The 27,640-nt window shown below is 30.7% G+C and overlaps 1 protein-coding gene across 1 annotated transcript in view; it reads right to left on the reverse strand.

The window, feature by feature from the left end:
• The window catches only part of LOC115876268 (adhesion G protein-coupled receptor E3-like), a 96,087-nt gene that overhangs the window by 26,984 nt on the left and 41,463 nt on the right, over window positions 1–27,640 (reverse strand). The window contains exons 3-4 of the mRNA XM_030891978.1: window positions 27,441–27,546; window positions 909–1,069 (exon numbers count right to left, since the gene is read on the reverse strand). Coding sequence (XP_030747838.1) covers window positions 909–1,069; window positions 27,441–27,546 — 267 coding nt within the window. The remainder of the gene's footprint in view (window positions 1–908; window positions 1,070–27,440; window positions 27,547–27,640) is intronic.

A 27,640-nucleotide genomic window follows, 5' to 3' on the forward strand; every position in this document is an offset into this window, starting at 1 on the left:
TTACCGTTTTTCAAATAAGTCGAAAATAACGGAGTTATTTTACGTTGAAAATTAAAAAAAAATATTTTTTGCTTAATTTTTTTGAGAACCACTGGATCTTTTCTGGGCTTTCTTTCTTGTAAATCTTATCCTATAATTGCCATATATGTTGCCATATTATCAAGAAATTATGTTTTTAACTAAAAACTAAAAAAATGCCAAATTTTTTTTTCAAAAAACTCATAGATGTGTTTCTTGTGTCGAAATATGTATATTACCACTAAAAATATATGCACTACTATTTAAAATTCGCCCTGTAATGTTAATGGTAAAGAAAATATACCGTATGATCGAAAAAAAAAACGGCGCCCATTCGGTTTGGAAACGAGAATTGATGACATTCCCTATATAATTTTACATATAAAATGACACCGATCTTTTTTATTTCATAGTCATCTTTGACACCGTTTTTTTTTCGTTCATATTGTACTTTACTTTATTGTACCTTGTATTTTTACTAATATACATAATATGTATATTATGTATATTACGAATTTAGTATACATATTATGTATACTAAATTCGTCCTGAACATTTTGTAAGCTCCCTGTATATTTCTACCTGTTAAAATATTCAAAAAGTAAATGAAGTAAGGTTGGCAGCACTGGCAAAAACTTTCCCGGAAAAGACTGGAAATGAATACGAACCCGACATATAATTAAATAAAATTTAATTTCAGTTTTTATGTATTCCCCCATGTCCTAAGAAATAAAAAGAACGTGAAAAATGGTTGCGTGTTTTAAATTTTAAATGTAACAAATAGGGACTTTATAAGTTGTTCATTTATTTATTGTCTAACAAAAAAAAATAAAATTAAATTTGAAAAATAATATTTTCTTTTGTTGCAATATAGATTACTTTTTATTTACCTTATAAAATTCCTTTTGATATGTGTGTCCGTCACAGGATTCAAGTATAGTCCTGTTTTGTATTGGGAAAAGAGATTGTGAGCCATTAACAGCATCCAGCATAGAACAGAAAGCCTTATGTAGTGCAATGCTGATGCTAAAGCTATACATAGCTGTGAATCCTGAAAAAATAAAACAAATTTGATGTTAAGCAACTTTTAGAAGAAAAAACAAATAAAATTGCATCAAAAAAAGTTAATATATAAAAAAAGTTATTATATGAAAAAAATCAAATTAATAAAAATATCTGTCTAAAAATTGATAAAAATTGAAAGATGCTTTATTTCACCCTGTACAATATATCGAATTTCTTTTGGACTAAATGTGCGAAAGCATGAACCGTGCTCGACGCTGAAAGCAAAACTTTAAAAATATCCGATCTACACGGTCCAGCGCTTTGCTAAAACTTTTCTTCTTTTTTTCTGTCTTTTAGTTTTGGCTCAGTTTTTAAAGTTTCTTCTTCCGGAACATGAAGGCAGTTTATTCTTAGAGAGTGTTATTCGAACATACCAAGCGTTTAAAGATAAAATTTAAATGTAATTAAATAGATTTATTGATAGTTTGTAACATTCGAGTAAAATAAAACACTAAATCACCAAAATACACCAAAACACTTTTACTTTTACACTGGACGTGCGTTTGACACACCATGCATCATCAGCAGATGATTAAAACTCCACAACATATATTTTTCATCTCATATTACTCGCTCACTTGGTTGTGAGTGGGCGTGACAAAAACTAGCCAAGCGAGTCAAAACCAAACGAGCCTAACAATTAGTTACCGAAACTAGAGTGGTAGGAACAGAGAACTGGAAGGAATTGGGCCATTGTCTCTGTTCATACTATCTTTACATTTATTAATTTTAACGCTCTTATATGCATCTAATTGCATGTAATTTGAGACTTGCTTAAATAATTTTAAATTATTCATATCTATACAATGTTCTTTATGAAAGATATGTTCAGCAACGCAAAATTTATCCGGTCTACCATATCTTATCTGAGCTATAAGTTCTTTAAATCTAGTTAATATTGATCTTCTAGTTTGCCCAACATATTTCTGATTACAATCTTTACATAAAATTTCATAAATACCCGACCTTTCTAAAGGAGGTGTTTTATCTTTATTTATTAGCACTATACACAAATTTATAATTGACCTTCTTAACCACCATGTATATCTGAGTGTATCAACCAAAAGAATTATAAAAAAATAGAAGAAAAATTACTGAAAATAAATGTCAATTATAATAAAAGTAATGCTTTTTAAAGTACGTATAATATAAAAAGTGATGTATAGGAAGAATAAAAAAGTTATGTTTATGGCTTTTACGAGTTTTTGAAGTGCGATCATTTCTTCTACGAATATATCGCTCCAAGCTCAGATAAAATAGAAAATAATAATTTATACGTCGAGTTGATAAATCGTTGCTGTTGCCTCTGGGGAGTTGCTTCGAGTTGAGGCAGGGTGCTACGACGAATAGACGCTGATTACGAACGCTCTATATTATGTTTAACCTCGTTTGGAAGAAAATTTTTCGAATTATATCTGTAGTACGCACACTTAAATGAGTTAGGAAGTTTAAATTTGTGATTTAATTATTTAAATTAATAATAATTGTAGTGCGTACTAGTATAAGTTGTGTCATTATTTAATAAAAATACTTTGAAACAAACTTATTTTGTGTGATCTATATATTAAAGAAAAAAAAAACTGATACCACTAATCACTGGCTGTCTAAAGAAAGCTCTTCAATTATCTTTTATAAAATATTGTAGTAACCTCCGAACTGCAATAAAATAAAATAAATGTCTTTATCGACATGAGTAAGCTGAACGGTACGGGCTTCTATTTTTCTTACTGTATGATTTATAGATCTGATTGAATCAATATTGGATCTAAAGATGCCTCTCCACAACCGCTATTTTTCATCTCATTCTTTTCTCACCAATAGAACTTTTCTAATAATTCCAAAATGATAAACGATTTATACTTCAAGTAGATATAGAACTTATAATTATAATTGAAATTGGTATAGAAGTATATTTTCTTGAACTCACGTTACCTACTCAAGTGAAAAATTAATAAAGCGTCTTTTAAGTATCGTCTTGAAGGAATCATTCAAAATGATTGACTTTAATTTTTGTTACATATAAAGTGTACACTAATAGTCTAAAGGTACCCATTCACACACAGTTCGCCAGCAGTTCTAGGACTGTACGATCTGAACTGAAGATCTGAACAGTGAGTGGAGTGTTCCTGATGAAAATCTGATACACTCTTTTTTACATCCTGTTTATAAAGCTAGCTCTAGGTTTCAATTGATTAAAATAATTTTTTAAAATTTGATACAAACGTTTTAAAAATTATAAAAGTCTTTAGAACAATGCTAGAAGTCCTCACATGATACTAATATTAATATAAATGTCTGAACAAATGCCTCATAGTTATTTTTATAGTAAACTAAAATTAATAAATAGTAATTCAGTCCTCGTACATAATTAATTTATTTAATTATAACGTTTCAATTGTTCGTTAAAATATTTTTTATCATAATTGTGGAATATATGAAACACGTTTATTATTATTTAATTATATTGTACTTTGCATATAATCCGCATGTAGTTCTTGTTAAAGTAATGTATCGTGTTTAACACAATAATTATATTATTGAATAAATATCCCATAAAATATAATAAAAATATAAAAAAAATGTTTTCTTTAATTCTCTGTTCCTCTCTCTTTAAAGCCAAAGTTTTTGGTGTTTAAAGAGAGAGGAACATTTTGTTTATTATTAAATTATTCATTAAAACAATCTACGGAAAGTGTGAACATTATTAGACTTTCTAATCAGCCGGTTTAATTCTAACTAAAGCCCAAGTAACTTATTAATTAACTAGCCCCAATGTTTGCAAAAACGGCCGAAAAGTTAGCCTTAATACCTCGGCCAAACTCGGCCGGGGAATTTTTGCTTGCTTTTGCACTCTAATCTATTTATCGCATACGCCTCCATATGCAGCAATAATTTGAATCTAGTTTAAGCTGCTTTGAATTTTACAGGTTGGATACGCAGGGCACTCTAAAGATAAAAAAGTTTTTTTGTTTGTGTTTATATTTTAATTAAAATTGAGTTTTACTTTAGAAAAATTTTATTGAGGCTGCAAAAACCTTCTTGTTTTAGTAGGATCGATAGATCCATTAGCACTTCTGTATACAGGGTTGTTCACCACATACGACACGGAGTATTGTAGCTAAACGATGAGATTTTTACAAATTGTAATTTTGGGTTCGATGAAGGACTATTAGAGGTACAATTTAAAAATAATTTTACAAGATACAGAGTGTCCCAAATAAGTAAAAAATATCAAAGTTGTATTTTTTTAAATGGAACACCCTGTATATTATTACATTTTTAGTTTCTACGATTAAAATAAAGGTAAATTTGATTAAGATTTATTATACTTAAATCTTACCGTTTTTGAAATATTTTCAATTTTGTGAAATTGCAGTAAAAATTTTAAGGCTTCATTTCTCCAAGGGTATCAAAGTTTTTAATACTAAATATTTACTGAATTTTATTTACTGATCAGTTATTGTGTTGCAATAATAAAAATAATACTACCTCATACAGAGTGTCTAAAAATTTATTTTAAATAATTATTAGCTTCAAACGACAATAACTTGTTAAATTTAAATAGAACACCCTATATATTTTACGAGAATCAGATGCACAATTTAATTGTCTATCAAATTATATTATACCATTTTTTACCTATCTCTTTAAGTTTCCGTAGAAAATGCATTTTCTTGTAATTTAGAACTTATTTATCAATATACCCATGGACTATTGACATTTTAGATTATTTTTAAAGATGTACCAAATTTTTAAAGATTACAGATACTAATATTGTCGATATAATTTGTTTATTTCATTAAAAAATAAGTAAAAACTGTTTAAATATTTGTTAAAGAGGACCAATTAATATGATTACAGTATTCAAACTACATTAACTGACTGTTTGCGTTGATTAATAATAATTGCTCCAAATACTAAAAAACTGAATTTTGTATGGGCATTAGACAGTGTGATAAAAAGTAACACCTTAAAAATGATATTTCATTTTTTAATAAATGCTTATTTATAACTACAGAGACTTTAATTTGATAACTTATTATTATATTGATTTCTGACTCAAATCCACATTTATTTATAATAATTTAATAACGAACACAATTAAGTATGTAATTAATTAGTATATGGGCGCAAATAATGGTGTTATATTTAATTAATGGTATACTCTTTTATAAAGATTTAAATAGTTTTCTTTTTGCATACAAATGGGCTAGTAATATTATCGTTTTGCTAAAAACGATAATATTACTAGTCTGTACATTTTGTACATTTGTTGCTTTAAAAACAATCTAAAATGTCAATATTCCATTGATATATTGATAAATGAGGTCTAAATTATAAGAAAATGCATTTTATACGAAAACTTGAAGGGATAGGTAAAAAATGGTATAATACAATTTGATAGACAATTTAATTGTGCATCTGATTCTCCTAAAATATACAGGGCATTCCATTTAAATTAAAGAAGTTATTGCCGTTTGAAGCTAATAATTATTTAAAATAAATTTTTAGACACTCTGTATAAGGTAGTATTATTTTTATTATTGCAACACAATAACTGATCAATAAATAAACTTCATTAAATATTTAGTATTAAAAACATTGATACCCTTGGAGAAATGAAGCTTTAAAATTTTTACTGCAATTTCACAAAATTGAAAATATTTCAAAAACGGTAAGGTTTAAGTATAATAAACCTTAATCAAATTTACCTTTATTTTAATCGTAGAAACTAAAAATGTAATAATATACAGGGTGTTCCATTTAAAAAAATACAACTTTGATATTTTTTATTTATTTGGGACACTCTGTATCTTGTAAAAATATTTTTAAATTGCAGCTCTACTTATTTTTTATTTGGAGAATATGCTCCTAAAGTTTTCAAATTTATTTCAAATGCATCACTTTTATTTTTTTAAATAAGTCGAAGCAGATTTTAATGCTCTTTCAAACTGTATTAGGGTTTCCTATACCTATCTGGCTCAGATTTTGAATAAAAAGCGATTTTTCAATAAAATGTTTCAACACAACGGTTCTGGTCTTGTTAGTGGAGTGTTCTTAATCTCTACGATATGGCAACCACTTGTAAAAAACACCAATTATCAGTGAAAACCTCACAGTTGACTGCATCCAATTTGACTACAGCAAATATTTTTCAACACATTAAAAAATACTTTAAACGAAAATTGAAGTTAAATGTTTAAGAATGCTAAAAAGATATTTCAACATTCCATTCTAAGTTCCTTCTTGCTATTATCAGTGTGAGACCACTCCTTCAAAGAGTTTCCCCCTTCAAAGTGAAAATCTAATAATATTTTAGGCCTTTCATATATATTCTGGAAAACGTGGGTGGTGGGAGAACCTTGTTAGAAGTGAGACGTAAGGAGTGTGAAAATTCCATTTCTTATTTTGATAGCCTACGATTGAAGGCGAAAAGCCAAAGTGTGGTATAATACAAACACTTGTATATATTCTTTAGAGATATTTTTGTTGGGTATTTTTGGACTTGACAAAATTATTTTATGTATTTTTTTTTAATTTTTTTTTAAATTATATTTTCCAAGAGATTTATCATCCCTCTTTTTAACATTTAAAGTAAATTACTTCATTTTATTATTATTATTAAAACTTTCATAGCTAGATTTGATTACGTATTAAAACAAAAAAGTTTTATTTATTATCGATCAAAAAAATCGTTATAAAAGTGTATCGTTCAGCAAAAATAATTATTGTGGTTAGAATCGTAAATGCCAACCGTTATGAGGTTTATTGGTTTTTGTTTTATGACACGACTTTACTGTTTGGATAGAACTTTTATATATTTACTTATATGGCATAAAAATATTGCTATAAATAGGTGGGGTATTTTATTATGTACATAATCCGGTAATTTACAATAAAAAAAACCTTTGGGCGTATATTATGTTAGAATAAAAGCCAGAAAATTAATGAATGTGAACAAATTACTAGTTTATTATTGACATCTATGATTATGCAAAAGATGCTTGTCTTTTTAATTTTACTACTACTGCGTTTTTTAAAACTTTTGTTGAACTTTTAGCAGGCCGATCCCACTTCTAATATTGGAATGTATTACACATTTTCTATATAAAGCACTAGATCTTCTTCATAACTCCTTTATTCTGTCGTAGTACTCAGAATTACATAAAAGTGACCAGCAACATCTCCAATCGCCCTCTTCTTAACTAACTATATCGAGTGTAACTTTTGAAAATCCCTAAAAATCACTAAATGATTTAAAAAAAATAATTTAATTTGTTGTAATTTTAAAAAGCATTTTATTTCAATGTTTACTTTTAAAGAAGAATGTATTAAAGGAACACGGTTCTGGCAAACTGCAATATGCTTTCCATTATGTTAAACGTAACCTTCTGGCATACATCATATTTTCCTGCCACGTATATAAACTAAACACGAGGCGTCTAGCTTAAGCCACAGAATAATAATATTTTTAAAGCTTGTAAAGGTCGCGTTTACGTAGAACTTTCTTGTTCGTATATTGCTCCGAGGATTTTCTGGAGAATACCTGCATGTCGTAATATCAAACCTAGACAATGTAAAACAACAGCTTTGTTTATATTTATCTAGTAAACTTGAGCTTGTTTTGTATAATGGGTAAACACGTATATTTTATTTTGTTTTTTTACATATTTTAAGATTTTTTAAAAATGTATACAGGGTGTTTCGAAAAATCTGGTCATTGATTAATCACGATCCTGCTTAAAGCGCTTGACGTAAAAAGCTGATTTTTGGAAAACGGATTGACTTTAAGGTGTAGAGGTTCGATAAGAAGGGATTTTTCGAAAATCGAATTCTAAGGGGGTGAAACCACCCCTCAAATATTAGAATATTTTTTATTTAAAAACCGGTGAGTTTTTCGGAAAAACTCTTAAACACGCATATTTTATTTTGTTGTTTTACATATTTTAAGATTTTTTAAAAATTTATACAGGGTGTTTCATAAAATATAATTTTTTTGAAAATCATACAGGGTGTTCCAAAAAATGCTTTGCCATTACATCGCCATTACAAATGATTAATTCGACGCGAGTACATGCTATTTATAAATAAGTAAACTCCATGTAAAGAATACCTAATTGCCTCCAAAAACACCTAAACTCAAAGAAGAACTACCTCCTTATTTGTATCACGTTAATTTTCTCGTAAAAGTTTGCCTACATTATTTGGGACACCAAGTAGGCTTCCAGACGAAATTTTATGTAAACAAGTAAATTAAAAGAAGTTCTGAAAGTTTAAAATTACCTCGAGATCCTTGCCCGAGGTTAAGTTTCTTATTAAAGAATTATTAAAGCAGAAAGTTATGTACAACTTTATAAATTATTAACTTGCTCTAACCACATTATGTCTTGTTTTAGAGTTTGAAGTTCGTTTTGCGTGGAATAGACGTACATGGCTTTGGGGTATAATTAAAAAATCAGACAAAAATTATAATATTAATGATGTAAATATAAATATAAAAAAATATATTATTTATACAGGGTGTCGCCATAGAAATTTTATCGTTGTGTATAAAACAATACTTTTTTCCATAGCAAGTTACGTTTTAAAAAATATTCAGAAATTTTTATTTCAAGGAATTTATTACGAGTAGAAAAAATATTGTGCTGGGTTTGCGTTGGTTTCTATGTAATTTGACAAATAAATAAAGCTGTCTCTTTAGTTGTCAGTTTTGAGTCAATTATTTTTAATTCTCTTTCATGTCGATTGCTGATCGAATTGGTGCCAGAAATGGCTCAAAACGAAATTAGTAAATTACCAACAGATATTCAGGCTGAGGCGACAAACGCCATATCCAAACTACTTTCATTTAAATCCCGAATAACTTATGAAAAGGAATACAAGAATTTTCAAAAATGGAAGCAATTAAAATACGTGCGAAAAGAAATAAAGTGAAAACAATATATTATCTCTTAAATAGTTTAGAGTTTCTTAGAAAAACAATATATTATCTCTAGACTACTTGCTTCGCAATTATAAAATCTTTAAAATAAAACTATACTCGTTCATACTGTCCATTTTCGTCTCTGTCCCTATAAACTTGAAAACAACTCCAAAACAAACAGAACCCCCGATTTTTATTAGGGGAAACTTCGTTAAATCGATCCTCCGTCTGCCGCAACTAACTTCTCTAAACCGAATTCTCGGCGAAGTAGCGAATTCCGTCTCTTTGACTGAAAGTTTTCTGGTATTTCGCAAGTTTACTCTGGAGCACGAGGTTCCCCTCCCAACGAACGACGTCATCGGAATGCAATCCCGAAGAAATGTCGGTTAGAGTGGGAGGGGAGTCACTGACCACTATCAAAACTTAAACATTATAAAAGCTGTAGATGTGCTGTAATTTACGATAGGGTAAATCAGAGGGATGATGCTTCTTATGGGAGAACTGGCAATGGTTCAAAACTTGGCTAGCGATTTTCTAGGAATCTTCCTTACCGGTAAATTATTGACAAGTAAATAAATGCCTTTATTATTGTCAAAAAAATTTACAATTTGTAGACAAAGGTAAAGTAAACAAACAAACAAACAAAAGAGAATACAAAACATTGTACAAACATTTATAAATGTTTACAATGTCAAAGAATATAAAAATAAAAAAAATATTCAAACAACAACTACAATATCATAGATAAAAGAAAATAATCTTCTATTAAGATAGATATGAAACTTAATAGTAAAATTTTGGGTCAAAGCGCCCCTCCGTGTTCTTAGTAGAGACTACGTTTAACCCAGCATCTTCGCCTTTTCTGCTGTAAATATTTTTTATGTTTATATTTGATTTCAAAGCATTTAGTTTTAAAGTTACACTGATATATTAGTATATCAGAGTAACTTTAATAAAACATAAGAATATATATATATTTTACAGTTTATTAAATATAAATTTTGACTACAAGGTAGAAAGTAAATCACAATATTTGATAAAACTTATAAGTATACCTTTTTTACAGTTAATAAATAATAAAACTATTTCTGACTATGATATTTAAAATTTAGATAGATAGAATCTTAAAAAACATACCGGTATTTGTAGACGCAGACCCAAATTCAATAAAAACCAAAATTTTTCCTGCGAAAATCGGGCTTTTTTCACAGAAAAGGTATTTTTTGATTTATCAACAATCATTGTCAAGTTGACAATTACAGGGTGTTTTCTAATTAGTCTAAAAAATTGTGGTGTGATTCCTCATGTGTTCTTAAAACAATTTTTATATAACCATTGGGTCTAAAGTACTTCCTTTCTGATCTACAGGGTGTTAAAAATTTTAAAAAAATCGATATTTTGCTTAACATAAATGGTACACTACTGCTTTTTTAAAGAAAATTTTTTTTTCTTAACTGGCCATCCTTTTTCAACAAAATTGATCTTTTGAGTTTTTCTTGTTCATCAAACGGTTGCCGAGAAAAAAATAAATATACTTATTAAGAGCCCGCCGTTTTCTAACGATTTTTTATTTTTTAGATTAATTAGGAAACACCCTGTATATGCATATCATAGGCAACCAAATAAACTAGTAACCTCTAAAAATTATTTTTCCTGCCACTAGCGACATACCGTGTTTTTAGTGAGTACTAAATTATTTTATCAAAATTTCACCATATAAGTTTCCAGGCAATGTACAATATTTAGTTATTTTATAATAAATATCAATGACCTCTAGGTAAATTTATTTCAATGTCATTGGTAAATATAGTAATAGCAAACAGACCAGTGTTTACAAGATCAAATTCGATTATCAAAATATAAGTCATTTACGGCGTGTCTAGTAAATAAGATTTCAATGCTTTGCGAAATGAAGAAAATCATGTTATCGATTTGATTTCAAATGGCAGGTGATTGTGCATTTTTTTCGAGTTGTATAATATTGAACTTTTAACCAACTCTGAGCGTGGGGTAGGTAGATAGAGATCTTGCTCCGCGTTCCTGAGTGGATAAGTGTGAGATGGCCTTCCTTGAGAAGCTGATACATGCTTACGTATTAGGCAAACGGATTCAAATATAAATAAGGACGGAAGAGTTAATATTTTTAATTTTTTAAAAAGTCCTGGCAAAGAGTTCTGCTGTTTAGTCCCAGTGAATATCGAACAGCTCTCTTCTGGAGCTTGAAAATGCTGCTGCTTCTGGTGTGACGATCATCCGTCCATACACTCACATCATCTAACGTCGCTTAACTTCGGTGAACTATAGGAAATCCTACATTGCTCAGGTTACTGTGTGTTTATAACACTAAATAAATGTCGATAATAAATCACTAACAAACGAGTTATTAATTTTTATAATTTAAAATTGTTGTTATATAGTCACGATATCTGTTTTTTTTTCTCTAACACAAAAAAGAACATAATATATCAATATTAGATCCATTCTATTAAGTTTCCACATAAAAGAATTTCCACAAAGAAGCCTACCTTTTCTTTGAAAGATTTTAAAGACGATATGACCATTATGTTGCGCACAATACAATACTCCTTTTGTAATTCTGTTAGCCTTCGCCCAATACATTTTAACAAAATATAATATGATTTTTTTGAGAGAATTGTTGTTAACAGTTGTTGTATTTCAATGTAATTTATTTTTCTCAATAACTCAATAATAGAAAATCCCAACAAACTTTCTGACGTATACTTTATCTTTAGTTTTGTTTAAATCAATTTGAGAAACTTGTTGGGGCATGTGCTTCTAATGTAAAAAGCTTTTAAATTTTTGTTTAACCCTGGAATTTAGTGGCAATTTGTCAAGCTGTAGCGCGGCTCGCAACTCCTACAAGATTGATCTCACTTGCGCCGCACTTGGCGAAGTAGATTGTAATCAAATTACTGTTCGATGTCACCAAGGCCCTATCGTCAATTTGCTCCGAGCTGAGAGCAACACCGAACGACGCCATACTGCTTTTTATTATTACCTTAGAGCAGTAATTAAATATATTATTAAAGTATTTTTATTTTTAAGTTTAGGTAGCTATTAATTATTCTCAAAGAGGTACACAATATAGTCAAAGGATCAGCCTATCTTTTACACATTTCTATAAACTTGGTAATTACAGTACGTCTGTCCGTTCTGTGGCTACGGGGTATCCGTGAGAGGGGAAACGATATTCTCTCGATGTTTTTCGTTAAAAATTAGACGACGCATCCCATCAATAAAAATTCGACAAATTTGCAAGTAGCCAATAAAATGAGTGGGCGGAGCGATTTGCGGAGACGTTCTCGTCAAGTCGACGTATAAAATATATTGCTGTTTATTTAAATGTTTTTTGTCCGCATTCCTTTCATAGACACAGATACAGCAGACGAACTGTAGGTATATCTTCAAATAAGACAATGAAATTTGAACACAGCAGTTTTTGACAAATAATACATTGCTTAAAATTATCAAACATGCTTTACACAACACATTCTTAGGCCTGTTAAGAATTTTTGAATGTGCTTGTATATCTATACGTATAATATTCCTGTTTTTCCTCCGTTCAAACTTACATTGAAACTGGAATCAGCCTTTTTTTCGCCAAAGATATATCAATAAAAGTGACAAAAACTTAATTAAGGAAAAAGCCTGGTTTTATATTAAGGCGATTAATCATTTCCCAGCTCTAGATGTGCGATTTTCCATTTTACGCCAGCTAGCAGCCGGTGGAAAAGTCCGGAAAGTTATTTTTCATTTATTCGCGAAAAAAAAGTTCGTTTTGATGACGGAGACGAAACCATAACCACGTTTATTCTCTAACAAAGTTCCAAAGAATAATTTGTGATCGATTGACGATGGAATAAATCGCTTTTTAACTTTTTAATTCTTATTTCTTCAAGGATTTATAATAGGTTGTGAGCTTAGAAACATAAGTGAACATAGAAAAGTTTAGAATTGATGAAAACTGCCATGTTAAAAAATATCAGATAGACAGAAATTATTATATGCATCGCTGAAATTTGACGCTAAAAACTATGTGTGCACTAGGTGGGCATTTTTTAAGTAAAACTTCTTACTAACAGCTATAAAATTGAAGGATTTGAAGAATATGTTTTTAATTTATTCATTATTCAATAGTTTCCTCGATAGCTTGCTCAAAAGCTCTTTTTTAATTTTTATAATTATAATGGAATACCGTCCAAAAGACAAACTTTTATGCAAATTCATAATAATGTTAATGCCCCTTAAAATTTATTTAAGAAGAGAAAAAATTTGGAACCTAACCAAAAATTCGTGTGGTCTGTTCTTCATTTGTACACATGTAGTCTGTTCATTATTTATAGTGATTTACAGTAATTTTGTTACATTATACGAATATTCTCGTTGATTATTGGTTTGAAATAAATATAACAATATCCTCCAATGAGAATGAGAGTTGCTTAACTCTAATAATCCTAATTCTGAGCTAGATGCTTTATCTAGACCGTTATTTAGAAGCTACAAATCTATCGTTGAAAATATGCATGAAAATTTACTTCTTACCATTAGAATCTAGAATTTTAGAATCAAGTTTATTGTAATGCTTTTTTAGCTTTAAATCAAATGTTTATGGTGTTTGTGCGATCGTCTGATCCTTACCACTTTTTGTCTCGCATGTCGTCTCGCTAGCTCGTGTGTCATGGCCTTGAATGTTAACTCTCAGCGCACGTAAAGAAGTCTTACTTTAAGAAATATTTAATATAATATAAAAAAATATAACCATATACAGAGTGGTCCGAACTGTATTCCGGCAGCATATTCTGCAGATAAAAATAAGTGAAAGAGTTCGTATAAATATATGTTCTAAAATGCTTAGTTTTGGAGATACAGGGTGTAGAAGTTTCATTTTTATTTCGATTTTTTCCTAATAATTTCTGAAGTAACGGCAATATTTGAATGAAAATTGGTGTTTGGGAGTTTTTTGACATGAGAAATTTGAATTTGATGTCAATATGACTCCTACTTGTAGAGGGCGCCACCTACATCTTTTCTAACTGGTTTGAAGAGTAACAACTTTTCATCTCTACCTGTATAAAATTACTGAGTAAAAAAATATACATTTACGACTTTTTCTACATAAAAATGGCCTCTTGGTAAAAATCGCTACGAGTAATGGTTTCCGAGATATTTGGAATTGAAATTATCAATACCTACCATCATTGACATAAATTAAACATATCAGGTTTGTTTTCACAGCGTGTTCCCAACATGTTTGTGACTTCTTCCAAACCGGTGCTAATGCGCAGTTCTCAAATAATGCAGTTTCTGATCGATTTCAAACTGTCTGTGCGAACAGCGAATCCCTTACTCTTCTTTTTTGATCTAATATCACTAATTTTAACTCCTACGGCCTGAGCCGTTCCTCCATCAGCTCTTCTAGGTCTGTGTCTGTATAAACAAAAACAACACACAACGTTAAGTTGACCAAGTAATGACGACGGGTCGCAATACGCATGCGCCGGACACTTTACTTGCAAAAGATCCGCGAACTGGTCTGAACTTTTTTACTTACTTTTACCTGCAGATTATGCTGCCGAAGTTTCCGGAATGCAGTTCGGACCACCCTGTATATAAACAAAAAATTCACTTAGACGTCTTAAAAATGAACGTGTAACAAAAAAATCACTGGTTTCTAAGGCATTTGTCAAGTAGAAGAAATACGGCACAAGCTGGGACGTGGTAACTTATGTGTGTACTGATGTCGTTTATTTTCTCCCCAGTCATGACACACATTATATGTGTTTGAGTTTGTATGTGTGTGGGTGAACCTACCCTTAAAACGCACGGTCTTGCTGTGTATTGTCCTTGACTGAGGAAAATTTATAGCCATATACTTTCTTTTAAGTAAATTCCGATGAAAAACGTCTTATACAATCATCTTTATTTAGAAAAGTTACTGTATTAATTTTAAAAATAGTAACACAACATTTTATGTTCTGTTTTGTTTCTAATAGTCTATAAATATACAAGGTGAGTTTCAAATAAGTGCAAAAAATATTTTTAAGGGTATTAGGTACAGTGGTGGCCAAAAGTATGGAAACTTTTTACTTTTTAAAATATCACAGAAAATATTGCTATGTTTAAACTCTCAGGAATATAAATGAACAGCTTATCAGCAAATAAAAGTATTCCAAAAATTACACAGCAAAAAAAATCTGTTTAGCAGTTTTTGTAGGAGAACAATAGATTTCTTGTGGCCAAAAGTATGGAAACCATAAATAAATACATTATAATTATTTAGTTTAAGCTGATAAACGGTACGATTTGCTTCAGATAAATATAAACATCATGCCCAAGTCTAAATATTTCTCTACGGATTTAAAAAATAAAATAGTTGAATTATACAAGAGCGGTTATAAACAAATTCAAATAAGTAAAAATTTAAACATTTTAAAAGGCACCGTTTCGAAAATAATTCGTAAATTTAATAAAACAGGGAACGTTTCAACAGCTTTTAAGTCAGGAAGACCAAGAAAGTTGTGTAACAGGACAATGAAAGTAATGAAGAGAATATCAATGGGAGATACAAGAAAAACATCCACAGACATTTCTCGAGAAATGGGTGAAAGGGGAATATCGGTGTCTGCAGGCACGGTGAGAAGAAGATTGGATGACATGGGACTTTTTGGAAGAGTTGCGGTGAAGAAACCACTAATATCAAAGAAAAATAGGATGGCCCGCTTTAAATTTGCTCAAGATCATCTCACCTGGTCTTATCAGAAATGGAATACTGTACTGTTTAGCGACGAAAGCAAGTTTCAACTGTTTGGTAGTGACGGGAGACGTTATGTCCGAAGACCAAACGGTACACGGTACAGCCATAAGTACCAGATGCCCATAGTAAAACATGGGGGTGGGAGTATAATGGTATGGGGGTGTTTTTCTCGCTCAGGTGTTGGTCCTCTTGTTAAAATTGATGGGATAATGTACCGTTTTTTGTACAAAGACATATTGGAGAATAATATGCTGCCTCATGCTGATGAAGAAATGCCACTCAGATGGTCGTTCCAGCAAGACAATGATCCCAAGCACAAATCTCGGTTTGTCCAAAATTGGTTAAATGAACATAATGTTCCACTAATGGATTGGCCCTCACAGTCTCCGGATCTTAACCCCATAGAAAATTTATGGGACCATTTGGAAAGCAAAATTCGAAGCCATTCTATTTCAAATAAAAATGAATTATGGGATGTGCTAAAAACTGAATGGGCGGCCATTTCCAGTAAAGATTGTACGAGATTGATAGATTCGATGCCACGAAGATGTAGAGAAGTAATTAATTCAAAGGGATATTCCACTAAATATTAGTAATTTTTATATTATCTTGAATTTTAATAAACATTCTTCTAAAGTTTCCATACTTTTGACCAAAAAAATATTCATAATTTTTTATATATTTTTTGATAGCTGTAATTTTTTATTTAAATGTATTAGGTTTTGTAGGAAATTATTTGTAGGTCACGATTATATAAGTCGTTTTATTTCATATTTTAATTTCTCAGCATAAATGACAAATTAAAAAAGTTTCCATACTTTTGGCCACCACTGTATATATCGCGCTTAAAAAAGTTTTTCTACGAAAATGTTTATATAAGTTTTGTCATTTTTATTGATATATCTTTGGTGAAAATGAAACCGTTTGATTCGAGTTTCTGTAAAAGTTAGGACCAAAAGGATTAAAGTAGGTAAGGAGAAGAAAAATTTGCCTTAGAGCCGATTTTCGTGTGTATGAAGAGTACTATTTTAATTTCTCAGCATAAATGACAAATTAAAAAAGTTTCCATACTTTTGGCCACCACTGTATATATCGCGCTTAAAAAAGTTTTTCTACGAAAATGTTTATATAAGTTTTGTCATTTTTATTGATATATCTTTGGTGAAAATGAAACAAAAAATCTTTAAACTCACAAAACTCATTATGAAAATAATGGCGTTTAGTAATAATCAAAATTTAATTTTTCATTTTTCCGAAAAACCTTTTTTTCTATAGCAACTGTTAAAATTGCCTTATATCTATCAAAAATAGTAGATAAAATAATACTTTAAGGGTAGATTAAATGATAATTTAACAGCGGGGATAAGTTAAAAACTTTATTTCTTCTCGCACGTTTATTAATTGCATCCATTTTTGAAAATTGTTGTATTCCTTTTCATATAAGTTATTCGGGATTTAAATGGAGGTAGTTTGGATATGGCGTTTGTCGCCTAAGCCTGAATATCTGTTGGTAATTTACTTATTTCATTTTGAGTCATTTTTGGCTCCAATTCAATCAGAAATCGACACGAAAGAGAATTAAAAAATATTGACTCAAAACTGACAACTAAAGAGACAGCTTTATTTATTTGTCAAATTGCATAGAAACCAACGCCAACCCAACACAATATTTTTTCTACTCGTAATAAATTCCTTAAAATAATAATTTCTGAATATTTTTTAAAACGTAACTTGCTATGAAAAAAAAATGTTGTTTTATACACGACGATAAAATTTCATTATGGTCCCCCGAAATTAATTCTTTTCGGTCGATAAAATACCATTTTATCGTTTTGTATAAAAAATAACTATTAAACTCGTGTATTTCTTCTAAAAATTAACCGTTGACGTTACAACGTTTATAAATCAAGCTAAAAAGGTAAACCAAAACCTTCCTGCCGGATTTCCATTTAATATAAACATAATTAAATTAAAGCTGTTACTTCCTGCAAGAAATTAAAAGCAGTAAAGCGTTTATAAACGAAAATATGAAAATTTAAACCCCAGAAAAAATGCTACCCTTACCCACGGGGTGGGAAAAATAATAACATTCCGCTGTGCGTGAATTTTTTTCTAAAAATCCTTTTTCAATTATTCATTCAAAGCAGGTGTCTGAAGCAACCTTTATTGTTTAATTTCGTTTTTTATTGTGTCCGGGGTTTTATTATTCCCGACTCCTGGTTCCCGAGGGCATTAAACACTAAATTTAGGGAAGACCAGGGAGCGGAAGAGAGTTTTCCATTACCTGGCAGGGAAATAACAAGGCTTTGGCTCGTTTGTTGTAAGGTTTAACGGAAGACCTTTATAGTTGGCAATTTCCATAAAACTCGGAAATATTTTATTAGCTGTACAAGAGAAACTACCGGAAGGTTTAATGGGCTTCATCTGGAATGAAGCAAGTATTTTCCCAAGCGCATGGAATCTAGCGTCAGATTAAGTTGTTATGTAATAAATCCTTCGTATTTTTGCCCTCTCCGGCTTACTAGATTGCCATAGCAATTCACTCCTATACTCTTAAACGCCGACCCAAGGTTTCGGTTGCCAGCAGGGTATAACTAAAACCCTAGGGACATGGTACTAACATATTAAACCTAAATAGCAAATAGCACCAGTAATATTTTGGTTATTAACGTTCATTAATTCTACGTTAATTACTCAAATATGATATTGGATTGAAACCATAATTTTCAATCTAACTTTTGAATTGATGAGTGCAATAAGCAATAATCCCAAACCAACGAGGAAATTTATCCTGTCAATTACACAATACACGCGGATACGCACAAATATATATATACGTCAAAACGAACTGGGCCAGCTTAGGTTGCGTCCAAACGGGGAATGAATTATCCAATCCCTGATAAATAATTCATCAGATATCCGGATATAAGCTTTATTATTTCCTATTTATAGGGCTTCTCCGTACGCGTCTGAAGTATACAAGGTGGTCAATGTTACAACAAATTATTTTGGATCATTTCTATAATTTTTTAGTTCAGTAGATTTACCGTAAAGTTCCAATTTAAAAAAAAAACAATCAAGAGAAGCTGATCAAACTAGATAAAGAAAATAAAGTCCCCCTACTCTGACTATCATACAAAGATATACATACAAACATACATACTGCCATTACTCGCTGACGAAGGGCAAGGGGTATTGAAGCAATACATATAGCCTAACTTACCCAAAAGTCAACCTCACCTTCACGTGGTGAACTATGTTTAAACAAACGAGGCTCTGACGACCGAGTATAGGCGGTATATCATTATACAACCCTCAGACCTACCACCTTTCTGGGGAAGAGGAGTAGTAAACTACTCCTAGCCGGCCGAGAGCGTAGCACAAAGGAACTATCGTCGCAATCCTCACTGTGCCATAGCCATCCCGTTCTACAATTGCAGCCAAACTGTGCGGCAGCGTAACCGTCACAGTTTAACCATTTTACGCAGCTTACACTCATCAAAGATGGAACATTCGAGTAGGACAAAATCATCGTCCGGAGGTAAAATACTAGTAGTGGGAACTATCGAATGAATACTATCGAAACATTCGATAGTTGCAATTCATTCGAATAATTCGATAGTTAGTAAGAAAACATTCGTTGAAAACTATTCGAATAAAAATTATCGAATAGATCCGTCATCTGCCTTGAAATATTGTATTCTAGTAATTCGGCAGCAAAAACCATTCATTTATAAAATTCATTCATTTATAAAATTCATTCATTTATAAAATTCATTCATTTATAAAATTCATTCATTTATAAAATTCATTCATTTATAAAATTCATTCATTTATAAAATTCATTCATTTATGAAATTCATTTATTCGTCAGGATCGATTATAATAATTCTAGTTGTCGCCCGGCGACGTAGGTTTTTTTCCGAGAAAGCGGTCGGTGGCAATGCTATGAAAGAAGCCGGCATCTTTGATTTTTTGCGGAGTCATATATAGATAAGGACACATTATTTTTTTTATTGAGGTGCTAGTATTTACACAGAAAATACATTATGAAGGGCGCTGTTGCCATATTTTTGTATTAGTTGATATTAGCAAAGAATATTATTGTCTGGCTTTAGTTAGTTAGGGATAGTATGTCTATATATTCTGCATTTTTTTATTAATATTCTGTTGTTACACTGCAATAATACTTGTTATTTTGGATGTAGGAAAATTATTTTTAATGTTTTTAAGCAAAGACTGGTTTAATAAATAATAATAACAGTAATAATTTTTTATACCTATTAACAACAAAATTTAAAATCATTTAATATAAATATTTTTTTTAAGTAGTAGCAAAATATAAACAACAAATTAGATGTCAAAATTATTTATATTAGATCCTATTTAAAAATGATATAGTCTCTAATTTTTTTGGCAACGTTGGTTTATTAAATAATAATAATTACAGAACTAATTTGTTATATTAACAACAAATTTTAAAATCATGAAATATAAACATTTATTAATTTTCTAAGCAAGCGGTGTAATGGAAGGAAAATATAAATAAAAAATTAGAAATCTTAATAGAGTGAGTTCGATAACCATTTATTTAACCACATTACTTAAATATAATTATTAAGTTCCAACTAATTCATAGGTATTATTAAAACATCTAAAATACAAATATGTATTTTTAAAATTAATTGTAAGTTCATCTCATCTCTCTTAAAAATTGCTACTTCTCAAAATTTCCCATTAAAAAATAGACCATATATCATATAAAATGAAATAATTGAAAGATCGGACTACGGAAAACCACACAAATTATCGGAAAAATTTTGACCACCTGCACATGCACACAATCGTCAATAAATAAAATTAAAAAATAACTACTATTTCAGTATTTTAACTATTTTAATAAACGCAAAAATAGCACAGTATTTATACGGCGAAGTTATAAAATTTTGAAGAACCAATAATGCACTGACGCATACAAAATCCAAACGAATACTAAATTTCATTTATCAAAAGCATTCGATAGTCGTGGCTCAACGATAACCATTTAGTCGCACGGCGAGGTTGTCACATATGCTTTAGTTTACAAATGAATGAATGATTTTATTCGAATAAAACCATTCGATAGTTGAAATCATTCATTCATTAACCATTCGATAGTCTAATTCATTCGATAGTTCCCATCGCTATAAAATACCCCCTCGATCGGACCTCCGGGAGGAGGAGTATTAGTACTCTTGAGGCGCTGATAATTCTGTGCTGAATTTCAGAGTCGATATTGGCCTTTTCCGAAATCAAACTTCCAAACTTTTCTCCATTCTTCAACTCTACTTTTCAACAAACCTTCGTAACCAAGCAAATTCTAACTTGGGCCACCCTGTAAAGCTATCTCTAGCCGTTTATCGACTGGACAGCTCGTTTAATCTGTCAGGAGGAACATCTGGAACTGATGTTTTTCGAAATATTGACTGAATCAAAAACAGCGAGCTCTATATTAGGGAGGTTGAGCATCCTCAATCAACGTCATCAGCGAGTGGACGCTCGCATCGACAAAGATATTCGGATTTTATTCGAGATTCAGTCTGATAGAGTGTATTATTTACATTATTTTTATGTCAGTAAAATCCGTATTACACTAAAGCTGGTTTTATTATTTACATTGTGTTATTTTGTTTTAATTATTAGAGTCGATATTATTTTAAGGCTTGACCTATTTTATTTTTTCCACTTAAATAGTAGTAAATACCGTATGATTGAAAAAAAATGGCGCCAAAGATGGCTGGAATAATTGATGATAATTTTGGCAAAGTCAATCTATAGATGTCATTTACTAAAAATTGATATAAAAAATAACAGTAATTATAAAAATATTAAAAAGAATAGAACGTTTCCAGACAGACCAATATATTATATATAATATTCGTTGTGTTTGGACTAAATTTTCTCGAAAATAAAGACATAATTTAAAATTCCGTTACAATACATAAATAGACTGAAGTTTTGTGGTTACAGTGATATATAATTTATATAGTTTTGTAACAAATTGCTCGCTATTATATGATAAATGCTGAAGCTCTGCAAACCTTAATCAAGCCTTAAAGCGCGTGTCTTCCAAATTAATAATTTTTCAGATGAAATCCCTCAAATTCAAGGCACACATTTTATTTTCTATAAGATATAGTGTTTTAGTGTAGTTTTTGCACGTGCAGAAAATCCAAGGAAATAGTATACAGACTGGATCAAAGGTAAACTTAAATCTAATCCCTTTTTTTTATCAAGGGTCGATTCTAGTAAAAACTTATAACATTTTTATATGACATACCTACTCTATTTATGGTTGGTATGATACCTCTTATTATACCTTTGAGTTTCGATGTTAAAAAATGAAAAAAATAATACTTAAAGATTTTCTACAACCACTTGTTTTTTTTTATTAAATTAGTTTTTTTAGTTGTATTGTAGTCATGTACAAGGAGGACAACTGTATTTTAAATATATTTAATTTAACGTTTTTCAAACAGGGTTCATTAGACTATATTTCTACTAGGTACATTATTTTGAAAAAAAAATTAAGAAAGTAACTTAAACATTCATAAAAATAGAAGTAATTACTGTTGTAGATTCTTCGTTATATTGTAAACATTGAAATAACTGGAAGCTAAACTTTCTACCTGCTTATATTTAGAGCCAGTGTCTGACGATCTTTTTTTTACGATGGCCCTAATGTGTTTACTTCTATAGTCGATAAGGGCGCCATATCAGTAGAAAAAAGAAACAGAATATCTCCCTTTTTGTCGGTCGCGCGTACACAATGCTTTTTGTTTGTTGTAAATAGCAACTTCGCTTTTTAGTTAACTCGGATATTTTAACATTTCTGAAACAATATTTTCTAATTGGTAAAAAGTAAAAGATCGTTAGATTTAACAAGTCTGTTGAAACTGGTCGTTCATCTGGCCGCAGCTAAGAACGCAATACATCCGGCCAGCCGACGGCCAGGTCGTTGCGACCTGGTCGTCAGTGAGTTCGAGCCCTTAGGCAGATTTCTAGAATATAATATATATTTCCTTCGGCCATATACCCGCTTTACCCGACCCCTGAACAGCACAGCGTAATAAGCGCCCTTAAAAATTGGAGAAGGGTACGGGCCAAGTAAATAAACTTCTAAATCTTCACCTCGCCCAAATTATTATCAATTAAAACGCTCCAGCCGTCTTTGACGCCGATTTTTTTTCGATCGTATGGTAGTACTTCATAATAATGGCTGACTTTATTTCCGGTTTATCACTGCAGTTCTAATTTTATCTGTTAAAATATAATGTAGGGTAGAGTCAGTTAATTGTTGCTTTTGTTTTATGTTATCACTCTCTTAAACAAAGTCAAAAAGAACGGTCAAAAATGGGGGTTTATGGTGTCTATTCCGTCTCTAATACATGAATACATGGATATCGTTATAGTCCTTCCTTTCCTTAGTCTTTTTATTCAAAGCTAAAAATAGACCGAGAATTTAATCCCGAGACCCATATCGCTAAAAGGCTTTCGACCACTTCCGATAATTAAACCAATTTAATGAGAAACTGGTGGAAAACACGCGAGTTATTCAGAGAAAGGGTCCCAGTGACAAGTTTAAAAACAATTTGTAATTAACAGGGGACGAGAGAAGGTTCTAAAGTAACCCATAAAAAATACAATATTTGTTTAGTTGTAAAAACTTGCTTGTAGAGTGTTTTATTCTGAAGAATTTTAAATGTTTTTGTTTTAATATGTATAAAAAATTGGTCAAGGGTTCCGTACCATTCATTATCTATACAACATTAGACACTATATTATTATAAACTTTTTTTTCGATTTTACTCTCTTTCATAACTTGCCTAGTTATGAATCACCTTTATTTCTAAGAAAAAAACTAGTTGAACCTTTCTACTCTACGTACCAGCAAATTCTTAATAATTTAATATGTGTTTTAGCTTTGTTTGCACACTTTCTTAAAATAGTTCTTTTAGAGTCTGATTTTTTTCTCAATTTCTGTATAAAAATATTTTCTTTTGCCTAAATAAACATGTCAATATCTATCCAGATGACAGTTCAATTATCTTATCTAAATAAACGTACGCATTTAGAAATACGATAGACACCGTATATGGTTACAAGAATATATAAAAAAAAGTCAAGGAAATATTAAGTAAAGAGAAGAAATATGATACTACGTTATATTAATATAGTATATTACATCATAAGGAGGAAAAATGATGCAGCCGAGGCACAAAAAGTCATTTTAACTCCGAATACAACATACTATTTTTTTTTCAAAACGCCACAAATAATTTTTTAAACTATTCCAGACGTTCCAAATAATATGAAAGGATTTAAAAGTCATACCTTGTATGTAATTATATATCGAGAAACTATGGTTACGCTCGTTGAATTTGACACTTTATGTCAGTTTAACTTTGAATAAGAAGACTAAGGAAGGAGCATATCAAAAATCTTAGGTACACCGCGATGGGCCTCAAATATGGCCGACTTAAATTCCGGCTTATCAGTGTCGTTCTAATTTTATTTAAAAAATGTAAAACTATGATGTAGGGTAGACGTGGGGTAGACTCAATAATTTGTTGTTTTATTTTACGTTGTGAATAAATGTTGGTAGTTATTAAAATTGTTATAAAAATATAAAATTCTAATAAAAATAGATAAGTTATAATAATTATTTATAACCATAAACATCCGATACGCTACTGAAGCAGGTAAGTCAAATTGACGTATCTAAATTCTTTGTCATCTAATCTTTGACAAGTAGTAAATAAAAGCAAAAACGCAAGAAAAAATATATAATTAGTTAATTTAAGTGAATTTTATAAATGATCGGTTTACTACACGTATGTATATTATATAGGCACTTACTAGCGAAAAGTTGTTCCATTATTTCACTCGATTTTTGCCGAGATCTACCGCACGCTACACAACCAACTATTTTAGAGTCTTTTTCGATAAATCGCGATAGTGTCACTGTTAATTTAAGTTCTGCCACAATTTCCATCTAGATTTACTACCTTTATACAACTATCAGTAGTAGAATAAATAATAAATAACATAAAATAAGCTCCGTAAAGACTGACAAATCCACAAAATTTCAAATCAACTTCAAATGTGTCAAATGAACCGTCAAACAGAACTGTCAAGGATCCCCACCCTAGAGAGCTTTTATGGTGGCTTTTCCGCCCACCATGCATGAATACATGGATATTGTGACGTTTGAAAAAAAAGTATCTTTTGAAATAACTAAACAAAAACATAAAATAAACTGCATTTTTGTATCAAATGTAGTGACTAAAAAAGTTAAATAAAAATGGTTAAAAAGAAGTAGATATTTGTTAAATTATTTAAAAAAATTGGATTTTAATTCTGAGCATTGCTACGTTTCCCAACGACGATTTTACGTTCGTTTTAGTATCTCCGAGGTCGAATTTCTCAGCTTTAATGGTCACAGACTGTTTCTAAGTACGCCTTTACGATAGAGTAGTAAAATGCGGACTTTTTGATTATAATTTCTAACATAATTGTGCTATAAAAAATATAAAGAAGAAAATTAATTTAAGAAACTAATAACCAAAATTTTGCCGTCTTGGTTGTTATAATATTATTAGAAAAATAGAACAGTTAAGAAAAATAACTGTGAATGAATTATTAGGGTTCATTAATACATATTAATACTTAACACATTATTAAATTTATTTTAACTAAATCGTAATTACAGTCATCATAATCATTATCATAATAACTCCCAGAATGTTGACCTCCAAAGCCCCTACCAGTTTTGCTCTGCCGGTCAGTCTGCAAACACAGGTCTTTTCAGGAGCCAGCTCCAGCCTTCTACTTTCTATCCACTGCCTTATATTTTCAGCGGCTACCGTTGCAAGTCTCTTGGCTTTACCTATAGACACAATGGCTAAGTCATCCGCAAAGGCTATCGTATAGACGCCACTGGGTTGATCGATAGCGAGGACCGGATCATACATGACGTTCCACAAAAAAAGTCCTAAAACTGACCCCTGTGGAACTCCCATACTGACTATCTTACTGTAACCACTGCCAGTAAGAACCACCCGTTTGGAGAAATAACTCTTTATGATGTTGAGTAAATATTTCTGTATTCTTCTCTCCAGCTCTTCAATAATTATATCCCACCTGGCCGTGTTAAACGCATTTTTCACGTCCAAAGCTACCATCAGGCAAGTCTCCCTGTGCCTGTATCCAGCAGCCTTTGCGCTCTCAGCGAGCTGCAAAATTCTCTTAACAGCCTGCACGGTGGAGCATCCCTTGCAAAACCCGTACTGTTCTGATTTCAGTTCTTGATTATAAACTGTCATATTTTCCTCCAGTCTGCTATGGATAGTCAACAAAGCGTGTCGAATAATCGTCAGCGAGTAATGGCAGTATGTATGTATGTATGTATAAATAATTATAGTAAAATACAATATTTTTGTTACGATGTGGTAACACATGTTTTAGTAAATTGGAGTTATAGAAGAATAAAAAAAACGGGCTAAAATTATAATTCTCTGACTATATACTGATCTTTTACAGGTCAAATTCATTCCGTAGACCTTTATTACATTTTCCTTGCTGCAGCAAACGCAGACCGCAATATGTGGCATATCGTAAAATGCATTTGCAGTCTGTATGTGGACGTATAACAGTATCTCTGTTGCATTCCGGGGATAATTTATGCCTAACAACCCTTTTTGTAAGCAAAACTCGCCACAAAGGCCCAAAACACACATAGAGAGGCCTTTTACCAATCTCTTTGTTTGTCTCGTTATGAAAAATGAGCGATTGTGGTTTTTGTTTGAATTCTGCATCAGGGGATCGGACAATACCATTTGTTTTTATGTCATTTCATTTATATATTGTGTTACAATAAGTACAAATATTTTCAGAAGTATTAGGCCTCGAAAATACCGTACGATCAAAAAAAATGGCGTCACAGATGGCTGAGGACTAATAATCGATGATAATTTTGGCGAGGTCAAGACCTAGACGTCATACTTGGCCCGTACTTTTCTTTATTTTTCAATGGCGCTTACCAGTTGGCCTAAAAAAGTTTGTAATTTATTTTTATATTGAGAAAAAAATATATTTTTTTTAAATTGTGTAGATTAAAAAACTTCAATCTTTCTTTCTATATATTCAATCAATTTTTCTATAATTAATGCTGCTTTTTGACAAGTTTTATTTCATTTCTTAGTAAATAATAAAGATTAATCTTGACAAAATTATGACTGATTGTCATTCCCCCAGCTTCTTGGACGCTGTTTTTTTATCGTACTACAAGTGCATTTACTGTAATCACTAATTCACCACCATAGACCAAAACACTTTTACTTTTACACTGGACGAGCGTTTTGCTAACCATTTTAACACCATCAGCAAATGATTAAAAATAAACTAATATCTACAAATTTAGCGTTTCTTTGCATTGAGTAAAACTAGCCAAGCGAATGTAACAATTAATTGCCGAAACTAGAGCAATAGGAACAGAGAACTGGAAGAAATTGGACCATTGTCACTCTTCATACTATCTTTACATTTGAACATATTTATAAAATTAATATGTATAAAATCAATGATATAAAACTGTAAAAAAACTACTTTTCTACTTACCAACACGCTTCCTACTCCTATGACGTAGAGGAGTTGTGTCATAAAAAGCGTAGATATAAGATTGAGTAGCGTAGTTCCGGATAAGTTTCTCAGATCGGAAAATAAACTGCAACAAAATAAAAGAAACAAAATTAATTATTAATAATATAGCCTAAAAAATTATTAATATAACCTAAAACATTTTCTAATCTTTTAGATAT

This window comes from Sitophilus oryzae, unplaced genomic scaffold, assembly GCF_002938485.1.
Source record: "Sitophilus oryzae breed Bouriz unplaced genomic scaffold, Soryzae_2.0 scaffold_1430_pilon_pilon, whole genome shotgun sequence".
NCBI classification, from domain to species: domain Eukaryota; kingdom Metazoa; phylum Arthropoda; class Insecta; order Coleoptera; family Curculionidae; genus Sitophilus; species Sitophilus oryzae.